Source organism: Simochromis diagramma, unplaced genomic scaffold, assembly GCF_900408965.1.
Source record: "Simochromis diagramma unplaced genomic scaffold, fSimDia1.1 OVJJ01000343.1, whole genome shotgun sequence".
NCBI lineage: Eukaryota > Metazoa > Chordata > Actinopteri > Cichliformes > Cichlidae > Simochromis > Simochromis diagramma.
The window spans coordinates 895982-910903 of NW_024386831.1; the positions used below are offsets into that span (position 1 = coordinate 895982).

Below are 14922 nucleotides of genomic sequence, written 5' to 3' on the forward strand. Positions count from 1 at the left end.
CGGCAGGGCATAAATAACATCCAACAAATATGCTTGTTTAGATAACAACAATAATAAAAATCTGTTTATCTTTATCTACTTTTATGGAGCTGTTACACAGTTAATTCATGCTAACAGCTTTATTGGTAACCATATTTTTTTTTATATAAGAAATGTCACATTTTTCTTTAATGTTATAGCAATCTATTTACATTTTTTCTTGTATTTGTGTAACTTAAACTGATCTGTATACTTTTGGGTTTTCTACATCCTACTTGATTTCTACTTCTTGTCCATTGCATTTATTTAACTGCCAACCCCTCTGCCAAAGCAAGTACAGTTGCACTCAGTTTTTTAAATTGGTGTTTCTTCAGATTATTTGTATGTACCACCACCCACATCTGAGTTATCCTTCTGCGGTAACTGTACCTCAGTGTCACTTCATGAGGCAGGGTCGTTTCAATCACACACTTTGAAAAAAACAAAAAAACAACTCCACAGCACCTTTTACATGACTGGATCTCACATAGATTTTTCTTACGCTGTAACTACATCAGTATATTGCATTTTGTTCTTTATTGTCATCACTGTGTTCTTGTTGCTATTGAAATAACAGTAATATCAAATAAATTATGACTGTCACATTACAAAAAACAACAACAACAACAAAAAACCACCCTGTTTTCCACCACTGAAGCACTCATTAAGAGACACTAACAATGTACAGGCAAAGTGGTTCTAAATATTTACATATGAATAAAAGTAAATAACACATAATTCAGCAGTTGGTCCCCACCACGTTCCCACTTGAAGTTAGATACTGACTGTCCCGGGGAAGAAATTTGTGCAACCCTGTTCAGCTAAAACTTTTCCAAATGGTTTAGTGTGGTGCACATACAGCCTGCAGAGTGCATTGTGTCTTCACAGTAGAGTCTGAATGGTGTGTTCAGTGATGCAGTTCTTATTGCTCATACCAACAACCGAACATCTCTGGTTTTCAGGGCTGCAATATCACAGCTCAGTGCTTTTATCCTTCACATCCCTGTTGTTGCTCTCATCGCCCTCAAAGCCACCATTTTCCCGTGGGCGGTACTTTTGTTCTTCTAGATCAGGATTGTGACCTTCCAAGTACGGAGCGTCACTGTTTGCAGACGAACCACCACCACAAAATCTTTTGTAAAGCTGGAAGCCTGGACAGGAAACAAACCATAGATTCAGAACCAGTGAGCAAACACCTTTGGACAAAACCTTTAAAAGTGGAATAAACAGGACTTCAGTGACAAAGCATCTATGCAAGATGCCATAAATGCTTTTCTATTCATTTTCACACATTAAAACCTATGTTTATTCAAGGCTATTCTCACGTCTGTGACATTAAGTAGCCCCATCTTCTCAAACACACAGGCGACCGTGGCTCCGGTGGCGACCGTGGCTCAGGGGGTTGGGAATCGCATCTGTAACCGGAAGGTCACCGGTTCGATCCCTGGGTTCTCTGTCCTGGTCGTTGTGTCCTTGGGCAAGACACTTTACCCTACTTGCCTACTGGTGTTGGCCAGAGGGGCCGATGGCGCGATATGGCAGCCCCTCGCTTCTGTCAGTCTGCCCCAGGGCAGCTTGTGGCCTACAACTGTAGCTTGCCTCCAACAATATATGAAGCATCCTACGTCTTCTTTTCTGTTCAGTTTCAAAATTAGTAAGCATCTATGATAATCTGTAAACCACTGTTCTCAAATGTTTGGTGCCCAGGACTGAAAGAAAAGTGAAAATTTCAAGGTATTCTGCAGAAGACGGCCCTCCATATCATTTTCAACAATGTGAACTCTAACTTCCATCCATCCCCTCACTCCACATTTTCACACATTAAAACCTATGTTTATTCAAGGCTATTCTCACGTCTGTGACATTAAGTAGCCCCATCTTCTCAAACACACAGGCATTGCTAATTTAAGCAAAGTCTTTCCTTCGGATGTGTTCCGATTTGCACTGGGGTATGGCATTAGTGAGATTGTGTTAGGTCCATCTCATCACAGGTAAATGTGAAGGATTACTATTTTTAGGGGGTTTGTTTTAACCCAAACCAAAGTCTTTCTCTCTAAATTACTTAAAGTACTTGTAATTACCTAAACCCAACACAGAACCTTTTGGTTTGCAAACTAAAGAGAGTAGAATTGAAAGGAAAAGTGAGGGATGAAAAATAACAGCAAATAAAACATCCCACTAAACAAAAAAACTCCTGGGTGACATAAAAATTCATGAAGATGTTGCACTTAAAATTGTTCATAGATGTTAGAGCATCAGTGCATCAGTGCTAAAGACACAGACACACAACGCCCCGCCATTGATGCTGCAGGTCAGCCAGCTGGCTGCTCAGTTGCCTCAGTGACACGCTTGCACCTGGCTGCGTGGCTGCGTTTCATCACAGCTTCGCTCAGTTTCATCTGGGACAGAGACTGCGTTTCCAGACGATATTACATTTGTTGGGCACGATGGCATCTATGATCACTGTAGTGCCACTTGGACTGGTAAAGATGAGAGTGTTTCAATGCTGGACTCTCTCTCACCACCTGTGTGCATCGCGTCATCTCTGGAGGAGGCTGATGGTAACCGCATCGTGCATGCTAGTTCTCTATCCCTGGAGGGAGCCCAGGCTACTGCATCAGGGCTCTCAGATGGGAGGGGGTTGTTTTGCAAGGTGGTGTCCACAGATGCTTCCCTAAGGGGGTGGGGAGCGCTGTGCGAGGGTGCATCAGTGAGAGGGATCTGCTCCGCAGCCCTGCGTGATCTTCACATCAACCACTTAGAGCTGTTAGCAGTGTTCTTAGCTCTCAAACATTTCCGTCCAGTCCTGGAGGGCCAGCATGTCTTATACAGGAAGGACAATTCAACAATAGTCTCTTACATAAACAGTCAGGGAGGGACACCCTCCCTTCCCCTATTAAAGCTGTCTCGCTCTCTGCTGTTATGGTGCAGTGTTCATTTCCCCCAAGGGGGGTACTCTGGTGAAGGAATGGAGGTTGCACCCTTTGATAGTGGCTCAGATTTGGGATCTGTTTGGCAATGCACAGGTAGATCTTTTTTTGCCTCCAGGGTAAATATTCACTGCCCCCTGTTCTTCTCAATAATCGTTCACAATGCAACCTTGGGCATGGACGCGCTAGCGCACCAATGGCCAGTCATGCTCCTGTATGCATTTCCCCCAGTGGAAATGATATCTCCAATTTTAGAGAGATTGCGTCGGCAGTCTCTCTGACTGATTGTAGTGGCCCCTTGGTGGCCCACAGGGTCTTGGTATTCAGAGATAATCAGCCTGCTAGCAGTGAGTCCTTGGCAACTTAGTCAACTTAGTCTCCGCAGGGACCTCTTCTCTCAGGTGGGAGGAGAAATAATTCATTTGCGCCCGGATCTGTGGCGTCTTCATGCTTACCTGCTGAGAGGTCAAACTTGATTGCTAAGGGTCTGCTACCTAGTGTGATAGCGACAATTCAGAACACTACGGCCTCATCCACTAGAGGCTTGTACTGTTAGAAATGGCGAGCCTTTGAGCAATGATGCCAGGACCGCCACACTGTCCCATTCCAGTGCTCTTTTGTGAATGTTTTGAAATTCCTGCAGGAGCTGCTGGATAAGGTCCTTTCATTTTCAACGATTAAGGTTTATTTAGCAGCTATATCTGCTTGTCATTTTGGCTTTGACGGGGTGACACCAGGTGCACATCCCCTCACCATACCTTTTCTGAAAGGGGTTTGTTGGCTGAGACCTGTGCTTAAGTCCAGTGTCCCTGCTTGGGACTTTTCTTTAGTGCTGGAGGCATATGTAGCCCCCCTTTTGAACCCATTGAGTCTGTGGATATGAAATTTCTCTCATATAAGACTGCATCAGTTCTCACTTTGGCTTCAGCAAAGTAAGTGGGTGACCTACATGCGTTGCAGTGCATCCCTCTTGCACAGTGTTCTCTCCTGATGGCCATAAGGTCGTATTGCGTCCGAATGCTGCCTATTTTCCCAAGGTCAAGCCTGCATCTTATAACTGAATGGAGTTTGAGTTGCTGAGCTTTTGCTTCCCTCCTTTTGCATCTGAGGAGCAGAGGAGGATGCATTCTCTTTGTCCAGTGTGTGTGCTACGTACCCACATTGAGAGCACTCAGAATGTGTGTTTATGTTACCAGCTGTATATTTACACAGAGCTCTACCTCTGGCTGGATTGGTGAAGCAGACAAAGGCTGTCCCACTGGATTATAGAAGCAAGCTCACTGGCGTACAGCACCGAAGGTCTTGCTTTGCCCCACGGAGTGAGAGCTCATTCCATCAGGGAATGGCAGCCCCTTTGGCCCTTTTTAAAGGGGTACCTGTAGCTGATATTTGTGTGGCAGCTAGTTGGGCATCACCGCTGCTGTCATAGGTGTTATGATACTTGATCTCTGACACAGATAAACCACCAGAGAAGCATGAAGCATGCTGCAACTCTATTACTGGTTAAACTTGGGTTAAACATTTAATCCTTATATGGCACAGCACCTGGCTCAATCTGTTGACTCAACACAGCAAAAAAACATCACAATGGAGGAAAAGAAGGAAAATAAGGAAGCTGCATTCACTGACCAAGAACTAAAAAAAAGTCAAGCAATGCAGGAGAAAATGGCCAATGTATGTGTTGTTTGTTTTAAGGTCTTACATCCCACAAAGACGAGTGCTGACACCAGCTGGAAGATGCTGTAGATGAGGGGGAAGGCAAACATGATTTCCAGCTCCTCTGGGCTGAAGGACAGCTGGACGATAGTGCTGCACAACTGGGCATTCTGGAAACCTGTCTCCAGTGCAATGGTTCGACATCTGAACAAATAAAAGAACAATGACGAACCTCATCAATAAGTCAAATTTTAAATGTAGCTGTGTCAGAAACATTTTGCTGTCACCTCACCTGTACCAGGGTTGACCCACAAAGCGAGCCAGGAAGAACCCAAGGCTCAATCCAATAAAGGGGTAGATGGTGCCAATTATCCACAGGGAGGGAGCAATGGTCCAGGACGACTGGTAGAGGACTCCTCCAACCACAGCTATAATAATAATGAGAACCAAGCCAACAATGGATCCAACCTGTGCACAACATAAACACTCCATTAAAACCCAGTCCAGGTGATTTAACTGGTCAGGCACTATAGAATGGAAATATCACATCCCCCCCCAGTATGTATGATGGAAATGCTATTTCTAAAAAGAAACATGTCACAGAGGCACAAGATGTTATAAGTGAAAACATTAAACCTGTAGTATTATATTCAATAAACTGCAGAGCAGGGGTGTCAAACTCCAGGCCTAGAGGGCCGGTGTCCTGCAGGTTTAAGATATCTCCCTGGGTCTACACATCTGATTCAAATGATTAGTTCATTACCAGGCCTCTGGAGAACTTCAAGAAATGTTGAGGTCATTTAGCCATTTAAATCAGCTGTGTTGGATCAAGGAAACATCTAAAGCCTACAGGACACCGGCCCTCGTGGCCTGGAGTTTGACACCTGTGCTGTAGAGTATTCCTACCTTCAGAATCTTTTTTGCCACCTCAGGCCACCTGCGCTTTACGTACATTCCCACAGCAATCGGGATGATTAGGGCTGCCAGAGTGATACCTGATGATGCAAAATAGTAGATTGTGTCTGTGAAGGTACTCAGTCATCCAGGTCATCGTAGTCAAAGGAGTTTGCAAAGAAAAGCGTCTGGACTTCTTTAAGTTACTTGAAGACATTTCACCTCTCATCCGACAAGCTTCTTCAGTTCTAAGGTCAAATGGTGGGGAGTCCCAGATATAAACCTAGTGGGAGTATCCCCCCACAGAGGGACAAAAGGACCCCCTGATGATCCTCTAATCGCCTGAGCCAAGGTGTGAAACTGGGTGTGGGTCCCAATCACCCAGTTTCACAACTTGTAACTTTTGTCACTAGACTGCTTCATTAGTCTGCACCACTTCTTCAAAAAAGCAACAAGTTAAACAGAATGTGAACATTATCAGACATGGAAAAATAATGTTCAGTCTAAGTTAAAAAAACGGAATCCAGAAACTTGTGAACAGAGATGAAAAATATATCATTTAAATGAGAGTTTAATACTACTCACTAATGGTGGCTGCAGTGAGCCTGCTTTTGATAGCAGAGCTTTGGCGGGGCGTGGTCTGCGGGGCAGGTGAACATACCTGAGCGCCATCCGCAAACACACCTCACCAGCTTAAAACAGAATGAACTAGGTACTGTTGATGTGTGTAGGCTGTAGCCAAAAAGCTGCAGCCGCATGTGTAAGTCGACAGCCGACAGACTTGCACACGCGGCTGCAGCTTTTCAGGGGATGCAGTGGATGTGCATAATATTAACCTAGCTGCCACAAATGTCTTTGTTCCACCATAAAAGTGATTCTGATGTTAGTTCCGCATAACCTTTCTGCCAGGTCACTTGTGCCCCACCAGTGGGGTGCTCCACACACTTTGAGAACCACTGCCTTAGAGGCAGGAACAGCCTTCACAGTTACATCCTGATAATACACATTCTTAAAGGCACCTGTTTGAAATTCTTACAGGTGTTTCAGTTCTTTGAAAGCTTTCCTTACCGATACTGTCATATGGGATCTTGATGGTGTCACTGGATGTCCATACGCTGGTGTAGATTAAAAGACAGAGAGGCATCATCCCCAAGGCCAGGAGAGAGGAGCAGGTTGTCATACTGATACTGAGGAGCGAAGGATTTGGACACTGATGAGATTTCTGCATTTGTCCCTAGCTGTGCTTATACACACTAACACAATCTGTTTTATTTAAATAGTGCATTAACATTGAATAAATGTAAATAAAACTCTAAACCAATAAAAACTTATGACACATTAATTCTATTGTGTTCTCCTGCCAGGTAGCTACACAACAAGAAAGTCTTCCTTAATATAGCTTAAGAGTGTTCTGGGATCCAAAAAACATGAAAATATTCTATTTAGTTTACATACACAAGAGAAACAAATAGTTATCATAGAGTAGACATAGTGGTCCTCTAAGAGCAGCACTTGGTGATAGCAGGGAAAAAAGAAGGTTCCTTTTTTAACAGGGAGAAACCACCAGCTGAAAAAGGCTCAGGGAAGTCTGCTCTTTAACATTAAGGGAAAAAGAAAAAATAGCATTGAACCTGCCCGCTGTCTCACCTGAGGTCCATGTCTCCTTCCAACCAGTAGCAGATGATGTTGGAGTTTGAGCCACCTGGACAGCAGCCCATGATGATGATGACCACTGCCTGCACAGCCTGGACCCCAAAAGCCAGTGACAAGGCAAAAGCTGTGAAAGGCATAATGCCAAACTGGCAGAGGAAGCCAATGATAATGCCCCATGGCTTCTTAATGTGGCCCCACAGCTTTGCAGCCTCCACTGTGCAGCCCATGGAGAACATGACCATTGCGAGCATGATGGTGAGCACCGTGCTCATCACTACTCCCAGGGTGGCATTGAAGTTACTGGGAGGAACAAGGCAGTCTGTGCCCGAGCAGGCTGTGGCAGCATTGTCACAGATAGCTGGCAGCATGGTGGTTGGCTTCAGCGTGGACATTGTTGTTGCAGAAGAAGAATATCAGCAGATCCTTAAAACTTGCACACACTTTGGGGCTAGGGTCCTTGAAATGAGACGAGTCCAGTTTCTCCCCCTGTCCAGGAAAATGGACCTGACAAAGAGATGGAGTGAGCTTGGATCACTGCCCTTTATGCCCACGGTTCCAAAGCCAAATAAAATTGGGCCGAAAGATAAAAAATTAACCAATAGTCTATGTTTTATGGGGTCAGCGTTCAAAACACATGCATATAAAAAAGAAAATCCCAATGAAATATGAAATGCCATTGGACCTTGGCTCCAGTTTTTACAGCCACGTGGGTTTTAAATTTTTATTGGACTCTCATGTCATCAAGCATCATCATGCAGGAAAAGCCACAGAGCACATGTTCTTTGCACAATTCCCATAACATTCCCAATATAAAGGCATGCAGCTTACACAATCATAAAAGAAAGTGTAGAAATATTTTTTGCATTGTTAGGAAAAGAGCACATAAATTGGGGGTGGGCTAGAGGTGATTTGTCTGTGGTGTCATTCATTTTTGCATTTTGATTTTACTTTTTTTTTATGTGCCATAGGTCTAATTATATAGAGAATCAAGATGCTGTAAAACAATAAAACATGAAAGAAGGATGAAAATGTTTACGGACACTTCATGTCAATATACCAGGTGTGGAAACAATAAAAAGTCAAAGTGTCCTGATAGAAATTTAAGAGCTATCACAAGGATAGTACCAGCATCATCAACATAAAAACAGTTTACCTAATAAAAGAAGAAAAGAAATCTGCCACATGAGCATGTTTAAACCCACCAGGAGATCCCTGGGCTGTTCTCTAATTGGTGGCTTTATTTTCCATATATATTTTATTGCCTTCCTAACTGACTTTATGCAACTTTGCAGTCTCGGTCGTTGTGTCCTTGGGCAAGACACTTCACCTACCGCCTACTGGTGATGGCCAAAGGGTCCGATGGGGCGATATGGCAGCCTTGCTTCTGTCAGTCTGCCCCAGGGCAGCTGTGGCTACAACTGTAGCTGCCTTCACCAGTGTATGAATGTGAGAGTGAATGAATAGTGGTATTGTAAAGCGCTTTGAGGGTCCCGAAAAGCGCTATATAAATGCAATCCATTATTATTATTTTTCATCTATCATTTATTTTTCAGACTAGTTTATGTAATTTATGATTCTTTCACAGGGGTTTCCTTCATATTAATCAGATCATGTGTTGTTTCATTTTAGTAAAGTCTTCATTTTAAGCACTCACTATGTAATGTACTGTACATGAGACATCATGAGGTTAGAAACCTAAAACACACCAACGCAATACCTTTTTAAATCCTCTCTGGATGCCCATATCAGTCCATAATGGTCATGTCAATGTCTAACTTTCATTCTTGAACTGAACTGAATGTTTTACATATAAATATATTGCGGGTTATTGAGGAACTAAGCATTTCCATGCTAAATCCTGACATTAGTGCATCTCACTTTAACACATGAAGTGTCTGTCTGTCTGTGTGTTTGCTACTTTATCCACCAACTCCCTTAACACAGTTGAGCAACTGAACTTGGCACACAGGTACATTTTAGGCCCCTAAAGGCTCTTATCTACAGAGTGGATGCCACGTGGTTGCCAGGCCAAGACACTAAAATGATTTATGCACATATAACATCCTATTAAACAACAGTGGTATTTTCATTTCATGGTAGTAAAATGTAATTTATATCCACAATAACTCATTTATGCATGACAGCAAAAGTAGGACCAAAGTAGTATGTTTTTGCATTTTTGCACCACAACACCACCCCATCAGTTTAATTTAATCAAAATAAGACCATGTTTATATTTACAAATCTGATTAATAAATGTTTTATTTTAATCCCATCATGTTGCCTAGAACATGAGGACATTCCTACCTAGCAATGGGCTAAAATGATAAATAAAATTACAAAAAAATCCCATCTTGCCCCTTCAGGCACTCTATCCTTCAAGCTTGGGTTCTCTACCACAGGCTAATGTAGTATAGCTACATCTATTGACCACCCTATGGGGAGTGTCCTATTTTGACCTCGTGACTTCCAGGCCATACAGATATTCCTGTATACTATGCCGATCAGTTCGTTATAGCCAGGGGTGGACGTAACGAATTACAAATACTCACTTTATTGTAATTAAGTAGATTTTTTGGGTACTTGTACTTTTATGAGTAATTTTTCAAGTGTGTAATTTTACTCATACTTGAGTACAACTTACACCATGTAATCTGCTTGGCTACTTATAAAATCAAAAGTCGCTACTGAGTACGCCCACAATTTGAATTAATATTCAAACCTTTCATCTGCATTTTTGCAGCCAATAACGCTGTGCAATAGCGACCCCGCCAATTTAAGACGTAAGCAAAGAATAAACTCCGCTGCAGCAGCAGGCACAGGTGTCTAGAGGTGCTAAATGGTGGAGTATAAACTACTTTATAGACGGACGATTTGGAGACAAAGAAGCCAAAATGAAGACAGAGGACCCTGCTCTTGCTCTTGACGAAGGCGGTCGCACTTTTCTCCTCTCCTCCTCCTCCTCCTCTCCCTTATCTTCCCTGCTTAGCTTCTTATGTCCTTGTCTTGTCTTGTGTTTTTACTTACTTTTCCCTGGAATATTCTCTCACAGTCTGTTCTCTAAAACCTAAAAGAGGAATTATGGATTGGATCAACTGGTCACTAAATGCAATTGACACCCCTTTCTCAACGAGAAGTTTGAGCTTGGGTGAGCCTGAGTGCTGAAGATATCTACCTATTCGGAACCATGGTAACAGGGTTCTGGCTGATCGGAGCTGGCTTGGCCCTGACTTATCGAAGAATTAAGAAAGCGGAACCGGCTGTTCAAACCCCCACAAGGCTGCCCGCTGGGATTGGAACGATGGGAGAGGTGTGAGTTTCTCAAAATGGGCTCATTGAGTCAGCACGGATAAGATCTTGGAGAGGCTACGGCTGCTGAATAAGATCTCTGACTGCAGACTGGATACATCTCAGAAGGGCTAGCCCGAAATATCATCTCTAAATTGGATGACATCTCGGGGAGGCACACTGCCGTGAGTTCTCAGAAATCGTCTCCTTGAGCACAAGAAATGACAACATCACAGAACACAAGTATGGCGAAGCTCGCGGGAGATTGAAAGACCAGTGTTGGACTGTAGAACTGCTTTGAAATTCATATGAGCTGTTCGCACTAAAGTAAAAATCACTATCACTTATGCGGATACCCCCTTTGGCGCCAGTTGCGGTCTCAAGGCTGGAGCCGAACAATAACACCCTGATAACGACTGTGTTTAGTCTGTTCCTTCCCATTCCATGCTGGCCACCTGGGTTGGCTGGAAGACTGTTTACTTAGCCTAGCAGGGCGAAGGACACTGTCTCAGCTGAACTCTGGACACGCACACATATACACTGATATGCACACACTCATCCCCCCTCGCTTTCCAAACGCCTTCGACACTTATTCTCTTCCGATGCTGACGGGGATCAAGGAGACCAGCGCACGCAGGCCCGGATGTACTGTCTAATTCGGCTGTCTCTCACCCTTTACCCACCCCTGTCGCTTGTCATGTGTTTCTTTGGTGTATTAAGAGTTTTTTTCATGTGCTATGTGCAGAGGTGGTTTTTTTTCTGTTCTCAAACTGATCTCCCTGTTGGAGCTCAGTCTGGGGGGAGTTATTTTTTTCTCCTTATCTTTCCTCATGTGGTGCATTTTCCATTGTTATACCTCTCTGACCTGTCTTCCCCATGTGATGTTTTGTGTAATGTATGTATGGTCGGAGGGTAAGATGGCGCCGCCATTGCGTGCAATAGGTCGGCAGCCTTATGAAATTTCCCTTTGTGGGACTAATAAAGGTATATCAAATTTAAATTTATCAAATCAAAACACTGTCAACCATGAAAACGACGTAGAAAAGACGGAGGACGAGTGCCCCCCGTGGCCGTACCTGGAGGAATTTTTCATGTACAGAGGGAGAAAAGGGGACAGCGTCCAGATGCAGTGCAAGCTTTGTTTGACCTCATTCGTAGGAATGTTTTAGCTTATTATTTGGACAACCACCATCATTACAATAAATTAAATTTGTAGTCATTTAAAACTTGAGGTAAGAGGTTTCACTGAACTATACGTGTACAATATTGCTTTCTTATTTTTCATGTGTGTTAAGGTTATTAGTTTGGCTAAGATATTGTCACCGCCATTGGTTAGCCTGATATTAAAATAAGATGGAGCTAGCTAACGTGCATGTGTGTGCACATGCATAATTGAGCTACAATTCGTAGGAATGTTTTAGCTTATTATTTGGACAACCACCGTCATTACAATAAATTAAATTTGTAGTCATTTAAAACTCACAGGCCTACAATCAGCTGGCCTATATTTAAAAAAACAAACAAAAAAAACTGGAACATAGTGCTGAGCTGCATCTCAAATTAATCTTCCAGCTCTCAGCTGACATGTACCAGAGCCAGATTGATGGATCAGTTGATCAGTATCATTGGCCTGATATAGGCCTATCATAGTGACATGGCTCTTGATCAGTAGGGTTATATGTTTCCCAATATGATATATTTTTTTAAAGAACATAATGTGGATTGTTTTTATTTGTTAGCTGTATGGGCAGGATTTTTGTGTATGTGATCCCTTTTCTTAAATTAGATTTGCTAAATACACATATTTTGCTCTCTAAGTATTATCTACTTGCAATTACAGCCTTAACATACATCAAACAACATCTTGAAACGATAGAGCATGGGAGTGAGGATCAGCAAAGAGAGTCATCTGATGAAGATGAATTCTTCTCCAGACCAATCTCCAGAAGGCTGCAAAGTGCAGTTGAGCTTGATGGTTATCTTGCTTGTGCCACAGACACCATGGAGCTGCTGCACTCCTTCTCAGCAATCAAAAACCTCTCTCTTAAGCTGAACACAGCTCTGCTTGCTTCTGCTGTGTGTGAACAACTTTTTAGCTGTACTGGTTTACTCTTCACAGCCAAACAAAGCCAGATAGCCTCTGTCAATTTAGAAAAGCAGCTCTTGCTGAAACGGAACAAAAGGTTCTGATAGTGGAGTGTGACAGAAATGCTAAGAGTTTAAGACACTTACCTGCCTGTTGTTCAGTGTATGGGGGAAAGTTTAAATGGTTGGACGCATGTTCAGAAACATTTTTGTCATTCTTTTAACAAACAAAATTCCTTCTTTTATATCTACATTTATTTACAAAACAAGTTACCTTTCTATACCTTGTTCATCTGAGAAATGTGCTTTGAACATTATACTGGTGAATCGAGTTGAATGCCTGCTATTGATGGCAGAATAAAACATCAGTCTGTTAACAAGTAATTAATATTCTGAGTAGTTTTTGAGAAGAGTACTTTGCACTTTTACTCAAGTATTTTTAACACCAGTACTTTTACTTGTAATTGAGTACAATTTAACCAGTGTAACAGTACTTGTACTTGAGTACAAATTTTGAGTACTCTTTCCACCTCTGGTTATAGCACTCCATGTATGGCCTGCTGCTAGCATCTTGCACCCTGCTGTTATGTGCTGATTGTCGCAGGGGCATCTTTACAAAGCCTGCACCGGGGGTCTTGCCTGGTGTGATAGACCCCAACCTCTTTGGATCTTGTACTTAGAGCTTGTTCCTGTGCTGCCATGATTAGTGTCTCTGTGCTGTCCTTCAGTCCAGCTTTGTCCAGCCACTGCTGGGATTTCTTTTTTTTTCTTATTCTTTTTTTTCACCTGTCCCCTGTCCCGTTTGGTTCTTTTGCCATTGCCATCAGAATTATTGTCTAAAGGCAAAGAAAGATACCCAACGGATTTACAGGGTGGGCCATTTATATGGATACATCGTTATAACATGGGAATGGTTGGTGAAAGTTCTGTTTGTGGCACATTAGTATATGTGAGGGGGCAAACTCCTCAAGATGGGTGGTGACCATGGTGGCAATTTAGAAGTCGGCCATCTTGGATACCACTTTGTTTTTTCAATAGGAAGAGGGCCATGTGACACATCAAACTTATTGGTAATGTCACAAGAAAAACAATATTGCTTGGTTTCAATTTAACTTTATTCTTTCATGAGTTATTTACAAGTTTCTCTTTGTTCACAGCCATTGACATGTCGAAGAGGTTAACACGTGAGGAGCGGATCAAAATTGTGTTGATATCTGGTGAACGCAGTAACCGGGTCATTGCAGCAGATTTCAATGCAAGACACCCTACGAGACCCCCCATCTCCCATGCTACAGTTAGCAAACTGTTTTGCTAACTGTAAATCCAACACTGGTTCAGTGATGGATTTGCCAAAATGTCGACGCAAGAAAACTGTCACTAATGAAGAAACATCAGTGGCTGTCCTAGCTTCATTCATGGTAAATGAACTGGTTCTTATATAGCGCTTTTCTACTCATCTGAGCACTCAAAGCGCTTTACACAACTTGTGCATTCACCCATTCACACAAGCACACTTTTGTAAGTGCTTCATAGCTAACATTCACACACATTCATACTCCAATGGATGCATACGAAAACTTGTACTTCACAGTCAAAATCTACACAATACAGACAAGAACAGGAAGACTTCACAACCAATGACGGTCAGGAAAAATGGGTGAAGACCTTTTCAGACAGGAATCTCACTGAACCTGAAAACCATTTCTCCACAACAGTTTCCCATAGTGGACCTCGGGAATACATCAATACATGATATAAGAAACTTAACAAAGTCCAGACGCTTATAGTATGGTATAATTTTCATTTAACAGATAATAGCATGAACAGGCAAACAGTACTGCAGCAACAGTATGTACTAGTAAATGGCGGTAATGATCAATGGATAAATTATGTTTTGTAGTGGTGGGCTCATAAGGTGGATAAAAACCTGAGTACAAAATCACCAGCATGCTCTGGTGAACCCAGTGACTAGTGTCATTGTACTGTCGTTCAAAAAGTGAAGCTCCAGGTGGCACTTTAGTTTAATGAGTTTAATGACTAAAGTCATTAAAAATACAATGACGCATGAAACCTTTACTTCGGTTAGCCATTGTTTTTAAAGGAAGCTCTTGGAAATAGCAGGGAGAAACTGAATGTGCAACTGCTAGTGAGAGAAGTTGTTATTGATGTGTTACATTTTTATGAGACTCCCTGAAAAATAACCCATAAAGTAAAACTGAGTAAACAGTTTTCAAAGTTTCCATGCATGCTCAATCATCCAGGTAAGGAAATCACAAAAAGTTTAATCTGTTCATCTGGACGTAGAATTTTCAGTGAGAGAAACAAACAAACAAATGAAATCAAAACCTAATTTCTCCTTTTCTTGATAGAGATAAACTGGCCTCACAGCCTATTATTT

The 14922-nt window shown here is 42.4% G+C and overlaps 1 protein-coding gene across 1 annotated transcript; it reads right to left on the bottom strand.

The window, feature by feature from the left end:
• Window positions 1-990: 990 nt before the first annotated feature.
• Window positions 991-7844, bottom strand: LOC120731360 (ileal sodium/bile acid cotransporter-like). The gene is made up of 6 exons (XM_040028372.1): window positions 7146-7844; window positions 6567-6685; window positions 5511-5599; window positions 4897-5072; window positions 4651-4808; window positions 991-1169 (listed from the first exon to the last, which is right to left on the bottom strand). The coding sequence occupies exons 1-6, from the start codon at window positions 7541-7543 to the stop codon at window positions 991-993; spliced, it is 1119 nt and encodes a 372-aa protein (XP_039884306.1). The 5' UTR covers window positions 7544-7844.
• Window positions 7845-14922: the final 7078 nt, after the last annotated feature.

Bases quoted from the DNA above. Each gene is read 5' to 3' on its own strand.
- LOC120731360 (XM_040028372.1), bottom strand. From the start codon at position 7,543: ATGTCCACGCTGAAGCCAACCACCATGCTGCCAGCTATCTGTGACAAT. The intron at 6,686-7,145 runs GTGAGACAGCGG...TTCGCTCCTCAG, and splicing joins GAAGGAGACATGGACCTCAG to TATCAGTATGACAACCTGCT. The intron at 5,600-6,566 runs GTAAGGAAAGCT...TTGCATCATCAG, and splicing joins GATCCCATATGACAGTATCG to GTATCACTCTGGCAGCCCTA.